At 43.7% G+C, this 25306-nt stretch overlaps 1 protein-coding gene across 3 annotated transcripts in view; it reads left to right on the top strand.

The window, feature by feature from the left end:
- The window catches only part of LOC146802188 (phosphatidylinositol 3,4,5-trisphosphate 3-phosphatase TPTE2-like), a 276700-nt gene that overhangs the window by 81755 nt on the left and 169639 nt on the right, over window positions 1–25306 (top strand). For all 3 annotated transcript variants that reach the window (XM_085621775.1, XM_085621774.1, XM_085621776.1), the window contains exons 3-4: window positions 9772–9849; window positions 18912–18959. In XM_085621775.1, the coding sequence (XP_085477901.1) occupies window positions 9772–9849; window positions 18912–18959 (126 nt within the window). The remainder of the gene's footprint in view (window positions 1–9771; window positions 9850–18911; window positions 18960–25306) is intronic.

Genomic DNA, 25306 nt, shown 5'->3' with positions numbered 1-25306 from the left:
GTGTAGTGAGCACGGGACCCACGTCTGTGCATACCCTTCCCACTTAGGGCGACATATGCAAAAGAAACAATTGATGGGCGGAATGCTGGACAATGCAAACATTCACCTCCAGTCTCAGGGATCTGGGTTAAATCCATCATTCTTTTGCTAACCACACCACACCATTTTGGACCCAGCCATGTGCAAATGAGTCTGGACCCTGTTCCTTGTGGGAACAGTCCAGCCCCAACTACCAAGCCAGGTCCTTCCTGGACCGGAAACAAGCATCCTGGGACCAGTTTCAGGGCATCACCCTTCATCAGCCAGGCTAGCTTGAATCCAGTGGTGTAGTGAGCACGTGACCCACGTCTGGGCATACCCTTGCCACCTAGGGCGACATATGCAAAAAAAAATTGATGTATGGAATGCTGGCCAATGCAAACATTCACCCCCAGTCACAAGGATCTGTGTTAAATCCATCATTCCTTTGCTCACCACACCACCCCAGTTTGGACCCAGCCATATGCAAATCAGTCGTGACCTGGTTCCCTGTGGGAACAGTCCAGTCCGGACTGCCTAGCCAGGTCCTCCCTGTACTGGAAACAAGCATCCTGGGACCGGTTTCAGGGCATGTTATGTTATGTTATGTTAATTGGACTTGTAATGCGCACGGCTACTCATGAGTGTCCCGGCGCGATGACTTTAGGGGAGCAGGAAACTTAGCAGATGAAAAGATACGTTTTGAGATTTTTCTTGAAAGCAGACAGGTCTTCAATACTGCGTAGAGCCAAGGGAAGTGCATTCCATGCTACCACCGCCCTCCGTGTCAGAGACCTTCCACCCAACCTCTGGAACTGAAATCGGGGAACCATTGCTAGTCGGAGCGATGCCGATCGCAACAGTCTTGAGGGCACGTAGAAGGTAAAACGCTTTTGCAGATAGGATGGGCCAGTGCCATGAAGGGCACGATGGGCTAGGACCAGCGATTTAAACTTAACCCGTTCTGCTACGGGAAGCCAATGGAGCGAGGGCAGGAGGTGCTGCACGCTATGCCTGGAGGAAATGCCCAGCAGAAGTCTGGCTCCCGAGTTCTGGACAACCTGCAGCTTTCTGATCAGGTAGCCAGGAATGCCAATGTAAAGTGCATTGCCATAGTCCAGCCGAGACAGGATGAGGGCACAAGTGACCGTTTCTCTAGCAGGCTTGAGGCACGAGAGGAAATAATTTTCTTAGAGTCTTGAGAAGGCCAAAGCAGGTGCCGGCAAGCTTCGTGATGCGGAAAGAAAAGAAAAGACTCTCGTCAAACCAGACCCCCAAGTTCTTCACCGGCTTCCCTTCAGAGGATGGCTGGGGAAAGTCAGGAGGCCACAGAGTTTCCCTGAACCTAGGAGGGAATTTTCCAAACAGCAGAATCTCCGATTTCTCCTTGTTGCATTTTAGTTGTGCTCCCGAGAGCCACCTGAAAATGCAGGAGAGACAGTGATGAACTGCAGTAACCGAAATGTCATCCCTGTTCCAGGTGAAGAGCAGCTACGTGTCATAGGCGTAAGCCATCACCTTAGCTCCCAAACTCTCAGCCAGATAGACCAGGGGGGTCACGTAGATATTAAAAAGAAGGGAACTGAGAGAGGATCCCTGTGGGACTCCCGTTGTCACAACTTGATGGAGAGAGGCAGATGGAGGCAGCCAGATCTGCTGGGTCCGACCCTTTAGAAAGGACCTGAGCTAATTCCAGGCCGTCCCCGACACACCTATCCTGGCCAGACGTGAGAGAAGGAGAGAGTGGGGGGCTGTGTCAAACGCCGCCGAGAGGTCAAGCAAAATCAATGCTGCCCTCCCGCCAGCGTCCAAACACTCCCGAATGGCCTCCACAACCTCCACCAGCACAGATTACGTGCTATGAGCTGCACGGAATCCTGACTGAGCGGGATGCAGCAGACCCTCTCTTTCGACAAACTCCGTAAGTTGTTTGGTGAAAACCTTCTCACACACCTTGGCTAGAACAGGTAAAAGAGAAATAGGCCTGTAGTTACCTGGACTGCGAGTATCTAATGATGGCTTTTTTAGGAGTGGTAAGATCTTGGCCTGTTTCCAGGACGCAGGAATGCTAGCTGTGAAGAAGGACAGATTGACAATGCTATTTACCTCTGCATTAATCGTTTCGGCGGCTGCTGCTAGCAACCTGGCCCGACAGGGATCAGAGGGAGAGCCCGACTATAGACTCTTGAGGATTTTAAGTGAATCAGCCACGATCACCGGAGTAAAGGCATTCAAGCTGTGTATAGTGTCCACCAGAAGAGTCAGGGGCATTGCCACAGTCTCATTAGCACCTGATAAGAAAGCCACCTGAATCGTGCAGATTTTGTCCAAAAAAAACATAGAAAGAATCTCGCACCAGGCAACTGAAGATGGAGATGCACTTGCCTGGGCTAGAGGCGACGTAAAGCTCTGTACTATCGAAAATATTTCCTTAACATTGTTTTTAGCAGAGTCGATACGTGCAGTGAAGAATTCCCTCTTGGCCTGAGCTATGGCCTTATAATAGATTTTTTGCTTGGCTCTGAGCTTCAGCTTGGCATCCAGGCAGTAGTTGCAGTGGCGCCATGCCCGCTCCAGAATCTTGCATTCATGTTTCAATTCTCTAAGTGCTAGGTTGTACCAGGGTTTAGAGGGAGAACCCCTGGTGGGCCTAATTGAGCTCGGTGGGGCAAGAGAATTGACAGCCTTTGAAACCCAGCTGGTGAATTCATCTAGTTGGCTCTCCAAGTCACCCGAGAGAGTGGGTCTAGATGATTCTAGAGTATGAATGAGAGCACCGGGCGCAATTTTGCCAAAAGCCGGTTTGCGAACAGGCCACACTGGGGGCTTAGCATTACGCACCTCCCCCAAAAAATATATCAGGAAATGATCGGACCAGGAGACCTGACACGGGTCCCTCATCAAGATGGGGAAGTTGGTACAGATTGTTTCCAAAATGTGACCTGCCAGATGGGTAGGGTGCCCGACCTGCTGGATTAATTGGGCTAGGTGCAAGATATCCAGAAAGTCTAACGTGTCCGTAGCCTGAACCTGATCGAAATGGATGTTTAGGTCCCCCAGTACAACATAATTGGAGGATCGCAGTGCCCTAGTTACAATAGCATCCCCATAGGCCAGAAGGAACGGGCTCGCATGCCCTGGGGGCCTGTAAATGAGCGAGCTCCCCAGTGTGAAGTGGTCTGAGAAGCGAATGCTGAAGTCAAGGACTTCACAGGCCCCGCATGAAGTGACATCTTCCCTCCGCAACTTCCACTTATCTTTGTAGAAGATGGCTATCCCCCCCTCCCTTCTGGGCGGTCTGCTCTAATAATCGTGTAACCAACTGGAGTAGCAAGAGTGACAATGGGGTCAGACGAGGCATCAAGCCAGGACTCCGTGATAAACAAGAGATCAGGAGAACTGACGTTGAGGAGATCGAAGACCTCGGCGTAATGTTTCCTGAGAGATCTGACGTTAATCAAAGCTGCAGTGATGGAGGGGACCCTCATGGACTCAGGGGAGGGGTTGCTGATATGAGCAGGCGTGACGATGCCTGAAGTGGGAAGGGCATCACCCTTCATCAGCCAGGCTCGCTTGAATCCAGCGGTGTAGTGAGCTTGGGACCCACGTCTGGGCAAATCCTTCCCACTTAGGGCAACATATGCAAAAGAAACAATTAATGGACGGAATGCTGGACAATGCAAACATTCACCCCCCAGTCACAAGGTTAAATCCATCATTTGTTTGCTCACCACACCACCCCAGTTTGGACCCAGCTATATGCAAATCAGTCTTGACCCTGTTCCTTGTGGGAACAGTCCAGCCCGAACTGCCAAGCCAGGTCCTCCCTGGCCCGGAAACAAGCATCCTTGGACCGGTTTCATGGCATCACCCTTCATCAGCCAGGCTAGCTTGAATCCATTGGTGTAGTGGACACAGGACCCACGTCTGGGCATACCCTTTAGACTTAGGGTGACATATGCATAAGAAACAATTGATGGACGGAATGCTGGACAATGCAAACATCCAGCGAATCTACATGTTATCCATATACAAGATCCTGTGAAATCTGCATACCTGTGACATTATATCCCAGACCATGCCCATGCAGCAGATGAGCCAGTGTGGTAAGATAACAATTAAAGGACAAAGAGGATAGTGTGGATCCCTTAGGAACACCCACAGCACTGGTTTGTGGGAATGGAGTGAACAAACCCAACTATCCCGCTTGGTATCTTCCTGACAGGAAGAACTCATCATATACAATGCCAAACCTCTGATGTGAAATCTGGACAATGATTATGGTATGGTATGCCACTGACCGATTTAGCAATAACAGTGTGCTGACACTGCTGCCATCCACAAGTGTTTAAATCATTCAATACTGATAGTACCCCAACATTAGTTCTGAGAACAAGATAGTATTTAGCCTTTGGTTAGTCAAGAAACAAATTCTCAAACACTACATTTGCAGTCGCCTTGTGGCTACTTTTTTCCAGCAATTTACCTGAACACTGTAGCAAGAACAAGGGGCAAAATGTGCTGGGTTCTCTGGGTTAACTAAATTTATTTTCAGCAAGTGTTGAAAAATTGCTGATTTCAATCTTGAGGGAACCTGATCTGAACTCAAATAGCCATGAATAATCTGCAGATTGTGAATAGAAGCTCACAGATGCATAGGCCATGATGAAACCTATTAGTTTTCCAGAAGTCACAAACTTGTTAAAATATTGTGTGAGAGGAGGAGAAAAGTAAACTCATGAGGAATAGTGTTAAGGCTTAGCTTTCAATTGGAAGGGCATCAGGCTTAGAAATTCAGCTTGCTAACATTGCATCTCTTAACATTCAGAACCTTATTAAGGAAGGTGAGAGATTCTTCCAAATGACAGTAGGACTTCACCTTATTGGAAAGAGTGACCATAACATGCTGCTCCCAGTGTACCTGCCACCCACAAACCAAGTAGTAGCTGCAAACCCCATTTACCGGTTTATGCTTAATGCCTGGAAAGAGGTGCATAAACCTGTAGGCAGTCCACCACTATTGCACTACAAAACACCACTTTGGCACAGTACAGACATACGTTTTGGTGGGAAGGCATGAAACTGGGCATCCTTGGTTGAGAGGGGTTGGAAAAGGGTGGAATCAATATACAATGATGGGATCCTTACACTATTACCTGGCCTCCGACTTGGAATTGGATTTCAGACCTCATCAGGGGGTGTACCAATTCATTGGAGATAGTGCCATCTTACTCATTACCTGTGAAGCGCACTGGGGGCAACCTCAGGCAAACCTCCCTCCTCACCTGTCCTTCAATATCTCCAGCCCAGGACCAATCCTGAGGTGTGGTCTCACAAGAAGACCACTTAGAAACTTAATTGCAAACTTGAAGTATTCAACAGTGTCTGAGGCTGGCGCATGCAGACCCCTTCCTCTACCCCATACCCACACTTTACGCACTAGTGTCCTCTCTCATGGAATATACAGAAGACCGGCCTTCATGCTGATCTTTACTGGTATTATTGTTTATTTTTTTCTTAGGATGTTCAGTTTTCTGACATGCTGGAGTGCTCACGTCACACCGCTCCATTCTACTCCCTCTTTACCCCGATCCTCCCTCCCCACCACCTTTCTGTTTTCTCCCCTGATACTCTCTCCTCTTTTCCCTTCTCCCTCCCACCCTCCTCTCTTTCCTCCATACCCCCTTTGTAATGTTTAAGCTAGCAGACCTTTTTATTGACATCTGACCTTCGCCAACTGGCAGGCCTTGTTCTCCTGATTTAGGGGCTATCGTACTGTATATGTGCTTTGACTTCTTGCCTGTATTTCTCTCTTTTGTTGCCACAATGCAAAGATCTGCTTAACTCTAACTGTGCGCGTGTATGTCATGTTTGTACTTTCTAATACAAATAAACAAATGTTGCAAAAACAATTGGAAAGGGCTACCATAATTGGTCAAAGATCCTAAACTGTGGGGCTGGACTTTAGCAATGAGTGCTTTTTGTCACTCTCCACTTCAGTCTGCCAGGTTAAACAATAAATACAATTTAAAAAAAAACACTTCAGTCTGCCAGGTTGATTTCCTATTGACATCAATACAGGTATTGATCACAAAAGGCCTGATTACGAGTTTGGAAGTGCGGCGTTGGGTCTGCCTCGCCGCCGCACCACCAAACCCATGGTTGAGCCGCCCACCAGATTAAGGGTTTCCTCCTGTCTGGTGGGCTTGTTTTTTACTTTCCCACGGCTGTGCCCTGAAAATGGGCACTGCAGTGGGAACGCCAAAAACATTTCCTGCACGGTACGGACTGTAAAGTCCATGCCATGCAGGAACTGGGGTGCATGCACACATGGTGCACCCCAGGGTGCAGAGACACAAGGGGGGCCTGTAGGGCCCCCATTGTTTCATCTCTGCCATGGTTTTCATGGAGGAGGAACCGCAATGAAAACCATGGCAGAGAAAAAACTTGTAATATGCTTGGCGGGACCGCCGGCATATTGCTGCCTCCTGACCGTTGCAACACCGCCAGAGAATTGTGGTTCCCTGGCAGCTACGGCGGGGCAATGGTGGTCTGACCACTCTAATTGTAATTGGGCGGTTGGGAGACCGCCACAGCTGTGCCCCCACAAGTCTGGCATTCCGTGGACTGCGAGACTCGGAATCAAGCCTTTAATGTCCTGCTAATCTACACAGAAAAGTTAGAATAATATTATAGAGCAATTTAAGAACAGACAGAATGGCATAAAAATGTTTAAACTCATTATTATTAATTTTTAACAATGGTTACCAATAAATTATGCTACCTCAGCATGTATTTTTAGTTAGTCAATTTTTTTTATTGAAAACTATCCATGCCTATTGAATGATGTTTGAAATGATACATTGACTATACTTATGGAATAGTACAAGGTTTACATTTTATGTAGATTATGACTTCCTCCCTTTCTCTCAAGCTCAGTATGATACAGGGATTTAAAAATAAATATAGATTACGATAGCTTTCGGAGTACATACTTTTCTTCTTCAATTGTTATTTTTGGCAGCCCATCCTGACATATAGCAAGTAAACCTAGGCATGGATGTACTCACACTGTAAATATTCGCCAAGATCGAACCCTCCTTCTGTGGACAATCTAAACTACCCCAATCAGGACAAAAATAACTCAAACTGCAGTCTGCTCAGTGGATGCATGGAATATGACAGAGCTTTCAGCAAAAGGATTTCAGTTGAGGGAAGATGCCTTATGTGAGCTGCCTGCTCTTTGACAGCTTCTTTGCTTGAATGCTTGTCTAGCCCTGTGCTGCACTGATCTCTCTTTTGCTTTTATTTTTCAGTGAGTGAGATTTTCAATGACGCGTAAATACTTCCATGTAAAGTATTTCATATCGGTCTGGAAAGTTGATTATGGTTTTGCAGCATGCTTGCCTTTAGCATTAGGTGCCATAATAGGTTCACTAACATCATTTGAAATAACAAATTGAATTAGAAATATTGACACATTTGGCATTTCCTGTCTATCTATTGGCATGCCTCCAGACCTTGAATCGCTTGTATCTTGGTGTGCAGGAGAAGTTGATTTTTGAAGCTAAAGATCAACCCCATCTCCTCTCTTGGACAAGTTCTAGACTGAGTATTAATTTCTCTCGTAGTTGTTAGCAATAACCATTTGTTGCAGTAAGTGTCATTTGAGTAGATTTTTTTGATGATATAAGGTAAATGGTATGTTACTTTTGACGTATGTAATTTGTTGGTATGGAACTATAATGTGCCTTGGGTTAAAGTATTAATATAATTTCCAACGCACGCGTAGTCTGAGAAGCTTCATGGTGCTAAGAACTAAAGGGGAAAACAGAAGAAATGCTCGGTAGAGACAATGAACAGAGTTTGTTTCAAGGCCTTTCTGAAAGCCATTTGGCTCTCCATTCTTCTGATCACTGATTGGAAGTTGTGCCACATGTTATGGGTTTGATGACAAAAGGAACTCCCTACTGCCCTTGGTCGCTTACCCATGACACCGTCAACAAATACTTATTTTCAAAATGCAATATGCGAATAAAGGCATTAAAAATATACTCTGCCTATCTGCAAGTCAATGAAGATCTCTCTTGACCACTGAAACATTGTCAAGCTTTGGAAAATTTCAAACAACCCTAATCACAAAATTCTGTGCTCTCTTCCTTAACCTTCACTCTTCAGCATTGCATCTTAGTTGATCACCACCAACAATGATTTTACCTTTGGGGCCAGTTCGGTTGGGTTGCACATGCATGTGGGCCAGAGAGCGCATTCCTGCTAACAAAGGTTACTGCCCACAATTAATATTCTTGTTTTATCAGCTGTGATTTTAAGGAAATTGCTTCTGATCCACTGATAGCTAAACAATCCCTCAACCTCAATGTGGAGCTAAGGGCCAGCTTATCTAATGGATTATTAATAATCAGAGTGTCACCAGAATAACTACGGCTGTGCATCCAAACACCCTAACTGGATCTGACAGAAGGCAAACATACATACATGCAAAAATACACAATAGCATCAGGTGATAACAAGGAGCCATGCGAGTACAAAAGGAAGGGAAGTGTTGCATTCTAGATGACTCAGTCCAGGATAATAATACTGTGCCATGGTATCAGATCTCCTTTAAGCCCTGGATCAGCTCCCCATGACCCCTGGTAATAAAGGAACCAAGGGGATTGGGAATCATCTTCGCCTTGAATGGAGGAAGTCTCAACCAGGGCCAGGAGCAGAGTGATCTCAGTGGAGTGTCTTGGCCAAATGCCCAGCCACTGTGCGTTGAAAATATATGAATCTTCCAGAAATGTTGAAAGTTGATTAGTGAAAATATTTTCTTGTGAAGTGCCAAAGGCATATAATGTCTTCATTCTTGGTAGGATTGGCCGGATCTAAATTGCCTAAGAGAGTAGTGAACATTGTGATTTTCAAAGAATTCAGTACTTGACCTGACGCACGCTGCCTGGCTGGTGTTAATCAGTGCACGACCCAAGTGATTGATAGGAATTAATAACTTTTCTTATGTGCTGCAAAACCAATATTTAAAAGAGAATATTAAGTAATCTGTGGAAATTGATATGTCGGCTTGAGGGCAAACAATTATCTGATTAATGGCAAGTGGCGTATTGGTTTATGGGCAATTGTGGGTTGATTTCAAATAATATTTAAGAGATTAGAGGCATTTGGTATTTTGACATGTGGAAATATCTCCTAATCCCCATTTTTCCCACACTGTGAACAGAAAATGGAGCTGTGGGAGAGTGACAACTAAGAACTAGCTATGTCAATAAAACTCGGGAATTCAAGTCACCTGAGTTTTCCGTGCGCAAAGGTGATGTGATTAAAGGAGTACAATTTATTAAATTGACCAGTGCTCCTTAATCCAGAGCGTCTTTTCCTTGACCTACGCTAGCTAGCAATACAGCATATATTTTGTATAGGTTGGTGCAAGTTTATAATTTTGCCAGTGAATTCTTGTAAGGGTTATAAATTAAGAGAAGATTCGATTACTTTTATGTTCTCATTAACTATTATGTTGTCCCATAGTCGTTCAAATTTCTGTTATGCAGTATTTTGTCCACTCTAACATACTGCTAAAACAATAATGCCAGATACACAATTGCTTTTTCTCTATTACATGCATAAGAAAGATACTCAAGGCTTCATGCCACCTGCGTCTGTACATGAGGACAGTGCTATCTTTATATTGTTGTCAACACACAAATAATCTCACAAAGGGTTGTTTTGCTGCTTTTACAGGGAATCCATGACAGTGGAAGAGAAAGTACAGATTGATGATGGGACGCCAGAAGTTAACCATCCACCCACTTGGTACAAGTAAGTGACGTGCATGGTGTAGCATATTAAATCTGAATATAAATTGTATATGGTAGAAGCCTAACCAAAAAATTAAGAGCATTAAGTGGATCAAAGAGAAGGGCTACAAAAGAGTAACTAAAATTAATATCATACCAAGACATTTATGCCCTCATTACAAGTGCCCCAGAGTGGAACCTTTGGAGGATATACCACACTTGGTCTTTTCTAACTAGCATGATGTCTCTGGGCCTGGTATGACAGGGTTCACAAATTTGTTAAGTGGTACTTCGTGGCTGGGGTACACTGGGCTTGGAGATGCATGTGGTGCTGTGGAAGCCCTCCATTCCATTGCTCTGTCCTCTTCCCACCACTCACACCACAGACCTTAAAACCGTAACTGCATCAGTGTACTACCTGCTCCAATCTCCAAGGCTGAAAAACACAGGTTTAGAGACCCAACATGCTACGCTCCATCTTTCCTTCCCCATTTTGGGGAAAAACTCATAATCCCCATGTTTAAGCCCGAGAATACCAATATTTGGGAAACCAGCTCGAGCAAGAAATAATAAATAAAGAATGTACAGGAATACAAATATGTGAATTGACAGGTAGTAGACACTGTGATTACATTACATCTAATGACCTGCAAAACTACCAGTGTTATTATCACAAAATAATTTTTAATATTTTATATAATAATTAAACATGTGGAATAGTCAATATCATAAAACTTGATTTTCTTGAACAATATCCCACATTCTTTATTTATTGTTTATTGCTCAAGCTTGTTTCCTAAATATTAGTTTTTTCCCTGGCCCTTGTATGCAGGGGCCCCTACTTTTTAAACTGAATACCAGCTGGAATCTGAAATTGCAGCCTAACAGTATCCCCGAACCTAAATCATAATGAATTTGTTGATTTACATTATTGTACGGCTTGCTAATATTTTAAACAGGTCTCTCCTGACTGCATCCTGACGGGTCCGCTCATGGTCTATTTTAAAGTTTTGAATAGTCTTGGACATCCTGTCTTGCTTTCAACAGTGCATCATAACAGCAAACCCAGAGGATAGTTTTTATTCACCAAGTGACCTGCTGACATCTAGATCATCTTAGAGCGCGTGGTAGCAGATTGCTCGCTCCTTTAGTTGCAACCCATCTTTGAGAGTAGCACACACCAGCATGCTGGAAATCACCTAGAGGTTTTTGCAGATTACTGTGCAGTGCATTCTGTGTAAATGTCAAGGTTTTAGCAATGAGGATAAAGATAGCCTTAAGATTTAAGAACACCACATGAGAGAGTTTGATAACACACTTCAAACTCCTTTTTTCTCTTCTAAAGAATGCTGTAGAATAAAAACATGTTCTGAAAAGGCAAAATCCTAAACCGTAAATACATTTCATAATTCACTGCTTTCTCAAGCAATGCTATTTTGACCCTAACATCATCTTCATAGACAAGAGCCAAAAATTCACTACTAACTTTGCTAAACTTTCGTTGCCCGGAGAAGTAGATGCTGCATTCAACCTCAAATCCCCTCACAGTTTCTCCTAACTTTCAAACTTACTTCCATCACAAACATCCAGTCTAAAGTCCTTCTTCATGTCAAGGACTGGACTCTGAGAGGTCTGACGTGCTCCCTTTTTTTTGTCTGGTGAAAGAACAACTCCTCCCAGTGGCCATGTTGCTGACCAGCACACAATAGTATACGCAACAGGTCACAAATGTTTGCTTAAGAAGTTCCCAGTGAGGAGGAAATACCCATAAAAGGGTAAAAAACAAATCTTGTCAAATGTATAGGTCATGATTGAAGATTAAGATTACAACTGAAGAAGTTAGTCAGCCACCAAACTGCTCCTCACATCAGAAAAGAAAAACAAGCCAAGCTAGAAATCCAGGCAAAGAATCCAGAAGAAGATTAAATTGCAGAAAGCGAAAGCCTGGGATTAAAATGGCAGCAGGAAGGTGATGAGTGCTGTAGGAAGGTGGAATCTGACTGCATTGTTACCCCCACTTTTTTCCTGGTGTTTTGCTGGTTTTTGACTTAGTCTGACTGAGATCCTGCTAATCAGGACCCCAGTATATCTGCTTTCTCCGTAAATAGGTTGTTCATATCCTTTAGGTAAACTCCAAATTGGATTCTGGAGTACCCTTATCAGTCCCTAGTATATGGTATACTATGTACCCAGGGCATAGGTACTCCAGAGGCCTCTCAGGGACTGCAGCATGTATTATACCTCCCCCGAGAGACCATTCAAAATGACACAACAGGTCTGCTACAGCAGCCTGTGTAAGGTGGTGCATGCACCCCTTACTTAAATATAGGTTCACTATATCTACTCCATATCACTGCACATATAAACCTATCAGTCACCCCTATGGCAGGCCTTATCAATCCTGAAGGCAGGGTGCTGGGTTTTACGTGAGAGGGTGCACCTGCATGAGCAGAGACCCTTCAGCCAACCATATATACTTAAGTGCATTATAACCTCGTGGTAAATGCTAACTGCATGGAAACATGTCGTGTTTGGTGTCAAACACCTTGGAATCATACCTTGACTAGTAACTGGTGTGGAATCATACCTTGACTAGTAACTGGTGTGGGAGGTATGATTCCACCCTACTAGAGGGAGAAATATGAAAACACCAGTACAGCTGGTACCAGCTTTCCTGACCCTGGCATCACAAAATTGATACTGCCAGCCACAGACACGAGTCTGCCCTCCTGCTGCTGGGTGGAACTCCAACTGGGGAAGGCTGGACAATAGGTTTCCTGTTACAGGGAGGTGTGACCACCTCCCAGACAGGCTTTAGTGTATTGGAGCTGGGTGGGTGCACTCTGAGAGTGCTTTGATGTCTGCACTGGGGGCACATTTGGTGTCTCTGTGCATAGTCCAGCTCAAACCGGTTGCAGGAGCCATTTGCTCCTTCTCTGGCACGAAACTGGACAAAGGACATGGGTGTAGCCACCCCTCTGTCCTGACCCTCCCGTTGGGGGGGGGGGGCCCAGAGTTTGTCTCACCCCTTCCTTGGGTATAAAGCAGGAACCCCTGGCTACAGGACTTTGGATTTATCTGGACGAAACTCTGCTACAGAAACCAAGTACTTTGGCTATCTACACTACGCTGGATGACTGAAGAATCTCCCTTGGAGTAAAGGAGTTACTCCCCTGCAAGGCATTCACCTGAAACACATCTGACTTGTTTGCATCTATGCAGCTCCTGAAGGACTACTAAGTGTTTTGCAACACAGGAGGTGGGTTCCCGAGGTCTCTGAGACTTATCTGTGCTCTCAGCAATTCTGAGACCCGCATCCCTCATGGGGATCGTGCAACCCGAACTCCTGGGCACCGTGTACATTTGCAGCAGCATATGCTTTTTGGCGACCCCTGAGGCTGTGCTTTGGGCTACTTGTAGTCCAGACCCTGAGCAGTATTTCCACTGAAGATTTCCGGCCTACACTCCACGAGTGTTCCGTGGGCTGGTATTTTATGATTCAGCTTGAGGTCCCTTCGCGATCCCTGGTCCGTCGACCAGTGGGTCCCTGAGAAGGGAACTTTAACTTTAAGTGGGCTTTCCTGGTTGCTCCAGACGTGCCTTGACTCTCCATCGCTTGGGGATTCCCCAGGACCTTGCTGGTCCTCACCGAAGCATCTTTTCTCCGACCATGTGGGTTGTAGTTGCCAAGGCTTGTTGGTGTTCAATCCGGACACTGACCCCCCAGCACTCGACATCCTTCGTGGGACAGCTCACCTGCGGACTTTGGTCATCGTCGACGTCTCCTGGTCCCCGTGGCTGCAGAGTCAAGCTTCACCTCTTCTCACTTGAAAAACCCGGCATTGGTGGGCATTCGTCTATTGTGCCCCTGGTCACTGTGAAGGGACCCAGACTCCGTCCCCTTTGCTTTCATGTTCTTCTCAGCTCTGATCCAGGCTTAGATCACACCGGACACTTCTCACCTACCCGGCAGCAGCACTTCTTCGCATCACGCCTTTGAAATCGACAAGCGTTTCGAACACCACTTGACCCCTATGCACCCGGCTCTCCTGGGATAGGTAACACGGGTACCTCGGTACTCTCAAGAGAGCTGGCCTTAGAACTTTCTACGTTCCAAAGGGTTTGCTCGAAGTCCTCTCCTAACTGTCCTTAATCTTTAAAATTCCAACTGCGACTTTCCCATAGAGTTGTACGGAGCTCGCGCCGGTGTTCTCACACTGCACGCGTCCTCCGTGGGTCCCCTGTGTCACTACCTTAGGTAGTTCCTTGGGGTCCTAGCGATTCTACGTGCTCTCCCCCTGGAGCCCGCTGTGTATTGTGCTAATTACTGTTGTTCTAGTGCTTTAATATTGTGTGCCTTGTTCTCTAATTTCAAAAGAGGTTAGTAGAGAGTGTTTAGTAATAAATACATATATTTTATATATACCTTGTGTGGTTCTCCTTTCATTTGGTCATTTAGGAGGCTATAATCTGGTAAACCAAGCTGCTTTACATTCCTTCAAGACTTAGCCTGAAGGCTGCTCTCCACAGCTACCACTAGAATAGCTTTCAATAAAGGTTGTCTTTAACCTAATCATCAATAAGGGTCATTTGGACTGGTGCAAGGTGCCCACTTTAACTAGTGGACAGCCTATACCAGGCCAACTTCTCACAAGTGCAATGAAAAATGAGGGAACAGATGTATTGTGATGCATCTTTTGCTTGTGACTATCATTACTTACTTGATTACTTACTTACGCCTACTACACTCCTGGGGTATAGGCTGTCAACCATGACTCTCCAGTCATCTCTGTGTTGGGTTTTGCTTTCAATCTTAAATATTTTTTGCGTATATATTAAATATATATATTTCTCTTAAATCAGATTTGGGTAAAAGAAAAACCGCCTGGCACTATAATCTCAGTATGCTGGTGTCCACCACCGGTATTGGAAAAACAATATTATAAAACAATAGTACTGAGAAATAACCAAAAATGACACAGTGCCCATTCTTGAGTGTTTTTTTCTTAATGTGTTCTTCTTTATTGAATTACATTTTGTATCTCTTTACACAGCAAATATAGTATACAGCCAACACGTGTTTTGCGCACACAGTGCTTCTTCAGGGCTGTTAATAAAATTATAAAAATATATATCAGTACTTTATCATAAGGTCATTATATATTACAATTAATAAACAATTACATCCTAAAATGAAAAATACACAGAAATAAAAAAATCAACCTTTCTTGTTGTTTGAGATAACAGTATACCTATTATAGTATATATTACTATTAAAATCAATAAACCAATTGCATCCTGAAATGAAAAGAACACAGAAATAACAAATAAACCTTTCTCGTTGTTTGAGATAATTATTTCTAGCATCGACATTTCAACCTGGTTGTTTAGAAATTATCCAGCTAAGTATCAGCCATATATTCATTATACAAATTAAGCACAAATATCACAGCAAAATCAAGACCTACTCAGGGAAACACTTTTGGTATTTTGTTAACAGCCCTGAAGAAGCACAGTGAGCGTGAAACACGTGTTGGCTGTATACTATGTTTGCTGTGTAAAGAGATACAACAAGTAATTCAATAAAGAAGAACAAATTAAGAAAAAAACTATGCAAGAATGTGCACTGTGTAATTTTTGGGTATATCTCAGTACTATTGTTTTGTAATATATATATACTATCTACATACTGTCCTTCCCCTCATGCAGGCTGCTAATGAATCTGGCTGGGGTGATGGGACACTAATTCCCCCTTCGTTAATTCCTGCTGTGCTGCCTGAGAAAGGCAAGGAGACACAGTAGGTGGCTTATTAAACACCTCATCTTGCGTTCCTGTGTTAAGAGAGAGTCAGAGGAAACGTGAGCCTGTACCACACTGTTATATTGTGCGCTTTCACCTGACACTCACAAAAATACGGGACATTTCTTTGTTGTAGAAAAGAGTGTTGGGACAGTCCGTGAAAAAACAGGACTGTCCAGACAAATCCGGGACATCTGGTCACCCTATCCTTGAAGTTAGTCTGGAGGCCGTGGCGCCATGTATTTCTTGGCCTTCCTCTTTTCCTTGAGGGTTACAGGTCTAGGCTTGCCTGGTGGTGTTTTCCGCAAGCTTGCGGAGGGTGTGACCTGTCATGCACTCACCTAGTCACCTAGTCCCTAACAAAGAGATGACATTGGAGCTGATGCTGGACCTCCTATCCCTCTCGGTGGCCGTGCTACATCAAGGGACCAGGCACCTTACTCATGCACTGCCCCAAGGGAGAAGGGGGGTAGGGATAAAAAAAGAAAAGAGACTCACGGTACTGGATCTGCTCAGCAGCTGTGCTTGCCTACGTGAAAGGATTTGGCACTCTTGAAACCTTCGTGTTTGTGAGGTAGATTCTACACTGGACTAGGACCACGGGATTTGTGAAGATACAATACACTGGGAATAACAAGAGGAGACAGTTACCATCAGTGAACTAACAAGCCTCATTATACAATGATCATACCTTGACTTCAGTAACATACACTTATAGTTTCCATTCAGAAACACGGTATGAGAGCAGAATAACCAAAATCACAGATTGGAGTTTCTGGCACTCCCAAGGGTCAAAACGAAATACAAATTGGAGTTTCTTGCTCTCCCAAGGATAAACTCAAAAATACACTTATCAATCGCTCTTGTGTGCTTTCTCTTGTCACAACTTTTCATCAGAGAAACACGTGCGTAGGGTCCTAAGTTCTTGCACTATTACAGTTCAAGCGCCAAGTTCAAAAGAAGTGACTGGAGCATGGAAACACCTGAAGTGTTGGAAGAAATCACAGGGATGGCCTGGAGATAATGTTTAAAGTCTTGAAAATGCTTTTCACTCAGCCTTGCCTGCACTTTAAAAGGATAGTGCGCACTAACCTGATACCAAGTACTTTGCCTTGTTTTCCGGTTTTCAAAAAGTTTGAAGATCCCGAGGCATTGACGCAGGAAGTCGCAGGGGAACAGGAATCACGGTGCAGCAAGTGGAGATGATGAAGACGTCAATGGAGCTCAGACCACGGGAACCACGGTACAACTTACATTGAGGAAGACTAGAGCGCTGCTTGATTCAGGCTGATTCTGCAAGTGAGTGAGACGGGTGGAGCATGTTCAAGCAGGGAAAGAGGGTTTGGGCGCAGCTTATATCCCATGTAGGGACACCAATAGAAGTAGCTGGCTCACAGTTGGCACGTGGAGCATGTGGAAGACTGGAAGGCTCTCAAAGACCCCTGAAGGAAACATGTATTTGTACAATAATAGTTTGACCCTTCAGGAAGGAACCAATTAAGATGAAAATGAATGTTTCTCTTTCTCTCACATGTGTGCAATGGAAAACCACACAACGGCCCTGGCAACAGCGGATGTAAGGTACTCTATTAGTTAACGTGTTCTGGGGAAATGCTTGGCAGACTCCAGTGCAATGGAACCCAGGGTTCTGGGGAATATCAGCTATGGTAACATAGCAAGCCATTAAACGCCATAGGGGGAATACAACATAGGCTATGCGTGCTAGACCAACTACACAGAGGTCGCAGGAGGGGGTTCAGGAGGGGGTTGTGACATGACCGAACTAGCACCAGCATCTTTTCGTGATTTTTTCATGGCCAGGGAGTTGAGAAGTCTACTGCCATAGGTTGTTGTTGCTGATGGGGTTTGGCCAGTGGATTTGGAGGATGTTCCTCAGACATGTGTTGATGATGGTTTTGACTTTTTTGGTGTTGGTCACTTTTCATACAGAAGGACTGATTTTATGTTGGCGTTAAAAAGCCTGGTCTTGGTTTGCAGCGTTAGGTCCTTGTAGCTCCAGATCTCCTTTAGCTGATCGAAGGCACCCATTGCTTTTAAGATTCTTGTATTAACGTTGCATTTGTGCCACCCTGCTTGTCTGTGACATTGCCCAAGTATGTGAAGGTCTCAACCTCTTCTAGTGCATCACCTGCAAGAGTGACTGCCACTGTGCTGGCCCTATTAGCCTTCAGGATCTTGGTTTTTCCTGAGTGGATGTTAAGGCCAAGCTGTGCTGAAGGGGATGCCCCATTGTTGGTCTTCTCTTGCATCCGCTAATGGATATAGGAGAGTAGGGCCAGATTGCCTGCAAAGTCCAGGTCGTTGAGGTGCATCCAAGGAGTCTCCTTAATCCCATTCCTTATCCCTGCTGTAGATGTCTTCTTGAGTCATGATCCAGTCTAGGGCCAGCCGGAAGAGAAAAGGCAAGAGCAAACAACCCTGGCAGACTCTGGTCCTCACTTGACAGGCTTCAGTAATCTGCCCTCCATGGACCATCGTTCAGGCTATTCCCTTGTAAGAGCTCCTGGTGTGAATGTCGTTGGTCCCAAAAAAATAAGATGGGCGATTTCTGTTCTGTCTCTAATGAGGTCATCAAATACCAACTGATTTACATTTTGCATCTCTCTCCCTTTATGATGACGCCATTCATCTTAGAATGCAGTATCTTTCCTATGCCTACCCATCTGCCACTGGTCAGAACCATCACACTGGTGGCCTATATTCCTAAAGAAGGAACTGTTGAGGGTGTTCTCTGTTTCATCGGAGGACGTGAGTGTGTTTTATCATTCCATAAAGCATGTGTGGTATAGACCACACCAGACTGAATTAAAGAGCTTTGAGAATACTTTTCTGGTCCTACAACTAGGTGTAAGACCACTCCTGGCAGCTGCATCCTGTCTTGCATCTTTCATGGCAATGGTCTACTCAGGAGCTATCCTCTGTTAAAATGAAAGAACATTTCACGAAAGCCAGGGCACTGCTTTGTCGTGGTGCTATACAAATGGCAGAATTTTACTCTACTTGCCTATATCTTTATTTTGAATACAATTATGTTTTTGCTTGGACCCTGGTATTTCATTTTTTCATGTTTCTTGTTAAAGTTTCAGTTCTTTGCAATATTACATTTTATGTAAGTTTAGCTATCATAAATGCTTGTAAGTTATTGCCATGATATTAAAAGTTATACAGAAATGTATCTTCAATGAAATGCATTAATATAATTGAAAGTTTAATATACGTTTATGCGAAATATTTAGTAATTTTTTCTATTTTGTTTTAAACAGCAAAATTAAGATTGCCATAACCCCTTTTGTGATGTCATTTGGATTCAGGTATGTAGTGAAATGTAAACTTTTTATTAAAATAAGCCTTATATATCATTGGAAATGTATAGAATGTTCTTTTTGATTTTCAGTTTTCGTTTGTCTCAGTCGTATTATTGTAACAAGATGTTCTTACAGGTAAAACGTGACAACAATTGAGCAATTCAAATGCCGCTCTTGCCAATGCCCCATAACGTCCTCCAACGCCCCATCTTGTGCCGCACAGGGTTCATCTGTATATGGAGAACTTTGAAGCTTTGACCTAAAGCTTGGGCATAAAAACAGACCAGTCTGGCGACTATGTGACCACCAAAGTGATCTACTTGACTTCCTTAAAATACTGTGTGGATAAACCGATATAGGGTCTGATTATAAAAAGCTGTAATCAACAAAAATTTGGATCGGACCGAATTACAAAATTAACAGTATTCACAGTAATCGCGTATGGAAAGCAAATATCACATAGAACTAACAGGAAAGACACAGCTGATGACACAGTCTTTGCCAACTCAAGTAGGATGCCCGGTCTCACAGAGATAAACAGGTTTTCTTGATCATCTGTAACAATGAAACAAACTGCGGTCATTAAAGCCACTAAACAACCAACATCTTATTTGCTTTACCACACTTCGATCCTCTCAATTCGAGTTGCACACAAAACATGTTTTAAGTTGTCCTCGAACAACCACAACACACTTTACAAAGAAAATGAGGTAATGGATACAGAAACACCTGCTAACAGAAGCAATTGTTATGAACATTATAAGGTAAGAAAGAACATTGCAAATAAGGCAGCACCCTCATCAACGGAGCTGTGTCCCCCTAAATGTTTACACTTCTGACATTACAACCATCAATAACTATGATGCTAGTTCATGCATATCTGTCACCCCTTCGAGATGTTGTTAATGACTCTATGACAATCCAACCACCAAATGGAAGACAGAGTAGTAGTGGGCATATGTCAGGTCACTATGCACTATTGCCCATTCACTATGTATTGAGCTTATGTTGTTCTCAGACAGATATTCATTTTCCTCCATTTGGTAAATTGTTATAGCCACATCCAATTACTGCTGCAGGTCTGTCTCATGCACAGCAACATAACATGACCATCAATAGATGACTACCTTTCCTAAATGCAAAGACAATCCAAAGGACGTGGTCCCAACATGCATCTTTGGCATAGCACCTCTTTCTCCTGTAACACAATTAAACTTTCACTTTGCACTATCAACACTGCACCGAAATCCTGCATATTATCGTTTTCTACCTATGTATTGAACTTAGTCCAACTTAGATGCTGCAGCCCAGATATAATGAAGCACGTGTATATAGATGTGTTCTGGGTTACCGAGGCATACAATAATATCATGACACAAGCCAATGCTGTGACAGGGGCTGTAATCTGGAAAGCAGCTCACAGTTGATGTCCATGATTGATGACGCAAGACTGTGTGGTTTGCCTACCAAATGGAAAGCTGAAATAGGTATAGTAGGAGCAACTACAGCATATTCTACTGTCCTGTAGCTCAGTGGTTTCCGATGTATCAGGCTTTCTCAACTAAGCAAAGAAGCTGATCATGTCATTGTTGCAATTAAATCCATCATCTAGACCAAACTGAGAACACTACACTGCAAACCCCTGTGAGCACACCAGAATAAATCCAGTGTATGTATGCTGATATCTTAGTGCGCACACAGGAACTCCTTAGTGCATTGCACCTGGAAACTAGCATGCCACAGACCTCACTGACAAGCGCCCCACCCTTTTTCCTCTCACCAATGCAGTGCCCACTACTAAGGTGACAACCTTTAGTGGTTCATGTTGTCCTCCCTGTCACATAGTTTTTTCATGTGTATGCTGTGCTGTCGGGACATATGGAGAGGCTTGTGGAAGGAGGAACCGGCACCCCCACTCTCCACTCCATTCACTTGTAGCCTCCGTGCTCACAAGCATTTAAAGGGAGACTTGTGATGAACATTAGAAAATACTTGTCTTGCTCTATGGGAGAATGACAATTCCTGTAGATATCTCCCTTGTAAGAGTAGATACCAAATCTTCTTTACATTCCATCATTTTGTTGACCCTTTCTCTGTACAAAGCACTTCTTTGCAGGAAGTCTTATTTTTCAGTATCTGACCTTGAGCTGTGACACTATGCAATTGTGTTGTACTTTTACAGAGATCCGCTTGCAGGATGTGCCTGTGTAACTTCCTGGATAGCACTTTGCTGGCAGGAACGATAATGTAGTTTCATGTGAGACTGTTTCTCCTGTACAAGAATGCCCCTTTCATCTTAATTGAAGTTGAGTATCTTGCCAGATGCTAGCTGTCCCATGACCTCCCTGACTCCGTGCTTCTGGAACTGGTGTCACTTGTGGCATCCTAAGTGACAATCATGCTCACCAGCTTCATCCTTCAGGAATGTGTTGCAGCTGTTGGCTAGCTTGTGCTCCATGTGGAGGAAGGTCCTGGGACGTCTGTGGCAGCTTCTGGAATAATTGTCAGTCTGAAGTTATTTGCATTTCTCTAAGTGCTTCAATTGACATTCAGTGGCTCCTGTGCATTGGAATGCATTACCTTTTTGCCCTGTAGAGTCTTTACATTGCTGTAGGCAGAGGCCCTAGCATTTGAGTTCACTTACTTTACATTGGGCATGACATGGCTGTAGATGTATCCCTATATGGTGATCAGAAGGTAAGTTACTTTTGGTTGGTATTAGAACCTACTGGAGTGTGAGCCACAAAACAAGTTGGGTTGGTATTGTTACAATGTGAACTATGATGTGTGTGGCTGGTGTTTTCCACATCTGTACTACTTCATGTTACCCTCAATCACAGAAAAAGGATAAATATCCCTGTCTGAATTATACTCACTGTGCTAATATTATCAGGGGCTTTTTACACCACTCCAAAGCTATGGAAAAGAGTAGCCTAAAAAAAGTTACTACTTGCCATTCTGAAAATGTATTTATAATATAAAATGCCATGTGGATTGTGCTAAAATTGCAAAACCAGTTAGAAGGTGATACAAAGTTTTAAGCAACACAAGGGTAATATATGGACAGGAAATCAAACTCTTCAGCTGGACATTATTGGATAAAATTATTTTTAAATCACAATCTTATTTCAGATACTAAAAGAAGTGAGGGTTCCAGAAAGAGGTGGATATTCTAAGATACTGTGTTTAACAAGAGAGTATTTTGGGATAAAACAACTGCATTCTATACAACCAATGGGCCTCCATGATAAAATTGAATTAATATGCTTTCTTTAGTGTCTTTTGCAAACACAGTGATCATTAGGGTTAGGATTTATAAGATGATGGCTGATCCAAGTATACACGCCTATGACTCGACATTGTCGGGAACTGTGTGTAGTCAATGGAATTGTAATATCTCTTATTGGACTATCTTTGAATACATTGATTGTTTCTCCACTGACTAGGATTTTAAGTAGTGATAATAAGCACCAAAATAATGAAGGATAGACACAGATGAAAATTTACTTTAAATGCCAACAAATAGGCTTGCCCGACCCAGGTTAAGTTTGTACATTGTTGTAGATGGCATACGAAAAGGACACATCTCTTAGACATCCTCCCTAGGATGGCTGAGAGTCACCTTTTTAATTAAAGATTTAACTTTTTCTTACAAACAGAGGTACTCGCTAGTTAACTTTGTAAGAGCAATCATATCTGTTCACTGTTTGTTAGTCTTCATTTTACTTGTTCCAATGCAGCCATGCTGATTTAGGTCATTTATACATTTTCTCCTGATTTTCTTTGGGTCACATTTTTAATGGTTTACTTAATTTCCAGCTTTTGAAGCTCTTTAAAGCTAAGTATTCACTTCACACGTGTGGAAATATTTTCACGGGCGCCTCCATCTAGTATACTGATTTCTATTTTGTGTTTTAATTCACACTTTGAGCCTCCATGGATCAATTTTCAGCCTTCCTTCATTATTCAATTTTTCTGCTCTCGTAGTAAATTGAGGTTGCCATACTATTTGTTTAAATTGTTTTTTAGAGAGTAACATAATGTTAATTGCTGTTCTTTTTTACATTTGCGTTCTCAGTCCAAAACAACTATGTCCCATTGATGACCTGCCATTATTAAAGGGATCGAAATGCTGTCAACAATTTCGGCTAGCCAGACACCAATTTCCCTCTTTTAATCAGTATACTCAATTTTCAATCAGTTATTCAATCGGTCGATCAAGGGACATGGTTTCCTTTATACTTTGTTTATTACTTACTATGATGCTGTTTGTTTTCTGTTACACACTTTTGGACAATATTATCTAAAGCTTGGCTCCTTGTGATCACCTAATGAATGATTTATGTAAAAAAGCACTCCGTTCCTTGTCTCTAGGTGATAGTATAGTTGATTAAGTATACCAAACCCTTGGATTTAATTTTAACTTTTCTCTAATTTATAGAATGCTACGTCATAGAAACATTGTTCCATCAATGGCCACAGTTAATGTTTACAAGCATGTCTCACAGAAGACAGTACTAAAGTAGCAATTCATTAGTACAGCTAAAGCTCTCTGCCAGATGCACACACTGAATGGTATCTCAAAGTGGGATCAATGGAGAACCATTTTAGATTGTGAGAGCTCACTTTCTCAAGTACCTTTTTTTAATGCTGATGAGGTCCGGATGCATTGTAGTGAGTGAAAAGTATTTCCAATCCATCACAACATGGACGGGCAGTAGCACCACATCAGCTGAAGTTGAAAATAAACATCCCAAAGAAATATTGCAGTGAAGGGACTAAGCAGTAGGTGGTCTGTCTGTATGTCATGTGGTATGTAGTATATTTTCCTTGTCTCACCATGTCACTGAAGGGCCCTGGTGTATCAACACTAAAGTACATAACTCACTTTCAAGATAACTCGGGGATCTATTGCGATTGCTGCTTCAGTACCATGCATGTCTTGGGTAACATACCAGAATATCCACTTGTGTAAAGAATTGAAAATAGAAAGGTACATAAAGGGAGAAAGAATGGCAGTGCAGATGAATTTGGTGCCAATGAAATGAAGAGTAGGTACATCCAGACAGATACAAATTATCACTATTTGTGATAGGGCTCATAATTCAAACGACTTGTACCGAGATTCATTAATGGTAAAAGAGATTACAAGTGTTCATAGAACGTTCCTGCCCATAATAGAATCTCCATTAGCAGGGTTTTTATAGGCTTTGATGATGGGCTAGTTTATGTACCCAGAGCTGCTTCAAAATGTTTGCCATCCACTGCCATTAGTTGTGGCCACTGTCCCCAAGCAAATTATATTGGGAGGCATATCAGCTCCAAAAATAAATTGTCTTCATTCTCTCTTTTACCAGAAACCAGAGATTCTGCAATCCAAGAGGTATGTGCTGATGCAAGGGCACTACCATGGTGTTAATTACCCTCTGCAATATCATCTATTGGGAGCCTTCCTGAAGCCACAGCAATGACGCTGATTTAAACCAGGTTATGGAAGTCCAAGAAACAAATTGTTATGCAGTTCCTGAGGCCAGGAGTAGGATGCATGGTATTGGCACATCATTAGAAAATAGAGCAGGTCGAGAGGCAAGATGGCGGCCGCTTAGGAGGCCGACAGCAGCACTGTGGCGGGTCCTGTGATTTGAACCCCATGTAAGGATACTGGAATTTGAACCACTCAAATTACAAAGTGAAATACTCCCTCTTCCCCTATGCTTAGATCAGAGTTCACCTGCAGCAGAATCTGGGCGATCTGGACTAAAATTGGGCTTCGGATAGTCAGGCGCGCCATGGAGAAATACCTGGATCAACTGGCGCTTCAGAATCCTAGAAGTGGTGTAATAATGGCCCCGAAGATAGCAGCGAACCCCTCCTGCTCCAAAGCAGTGGCTGCCCGAAAGTTGCGTGGAGAGACTCCAGCGGACTCAATCATGCCGGAGCAGTCAGCGGGACGCCTGCAGCAGACTCTCACGCCCGACCTGCCGACAGTGAGGAGAGGAAGAGGCAGAGTAACAGGAAAAGAACGCCCGGCCAGCCCGTCGGCAGTTGAACTACTGTTGCGGGCGAAGGAGCCTCAGAGCGGAGCAGCAGCAGCGGCGAGTGGAGAGAAGGGTGGCGAGAAGGGAGAGAAGGGCAGGCGGAATAAGAAGGTGAGCCCGGTGGTGACTTGTGAAGAGCCTCAGGGCAGTCCAGGCGTAAGGGCTGCAGGGGGCATTATTTTGAATCATGGACAGGGGGAGGAGGTTGAGGCTCCCCCCGTAAAGCGCAAGCTGCAATGAGGAAAATGCAGGGGGTCGTCAGGAAGCTCTCTAAGGCATGTATAAATATAGGGGAGAGGGTGAAGAACCTTGAGG

Source organism: Triturus cristatus, chromosome 8 (genome assembly GCF_964204655.1).
Source record: "Triturus cristatus chromosome 8, aTriCri1.1, whole genome shotgun sequence".
NCBI classification, from domain to species: domain Eukaryota; kingdom Metazoa; phylum Chordata; class Amphibia; order Caudata; family Salamandridae; genus Triturus; species Triturus cristatus.
Note: the sequence above shows the minus strand (reverse complement) of the source record. Positions and strands in the feature narration are given on the sequence as shown.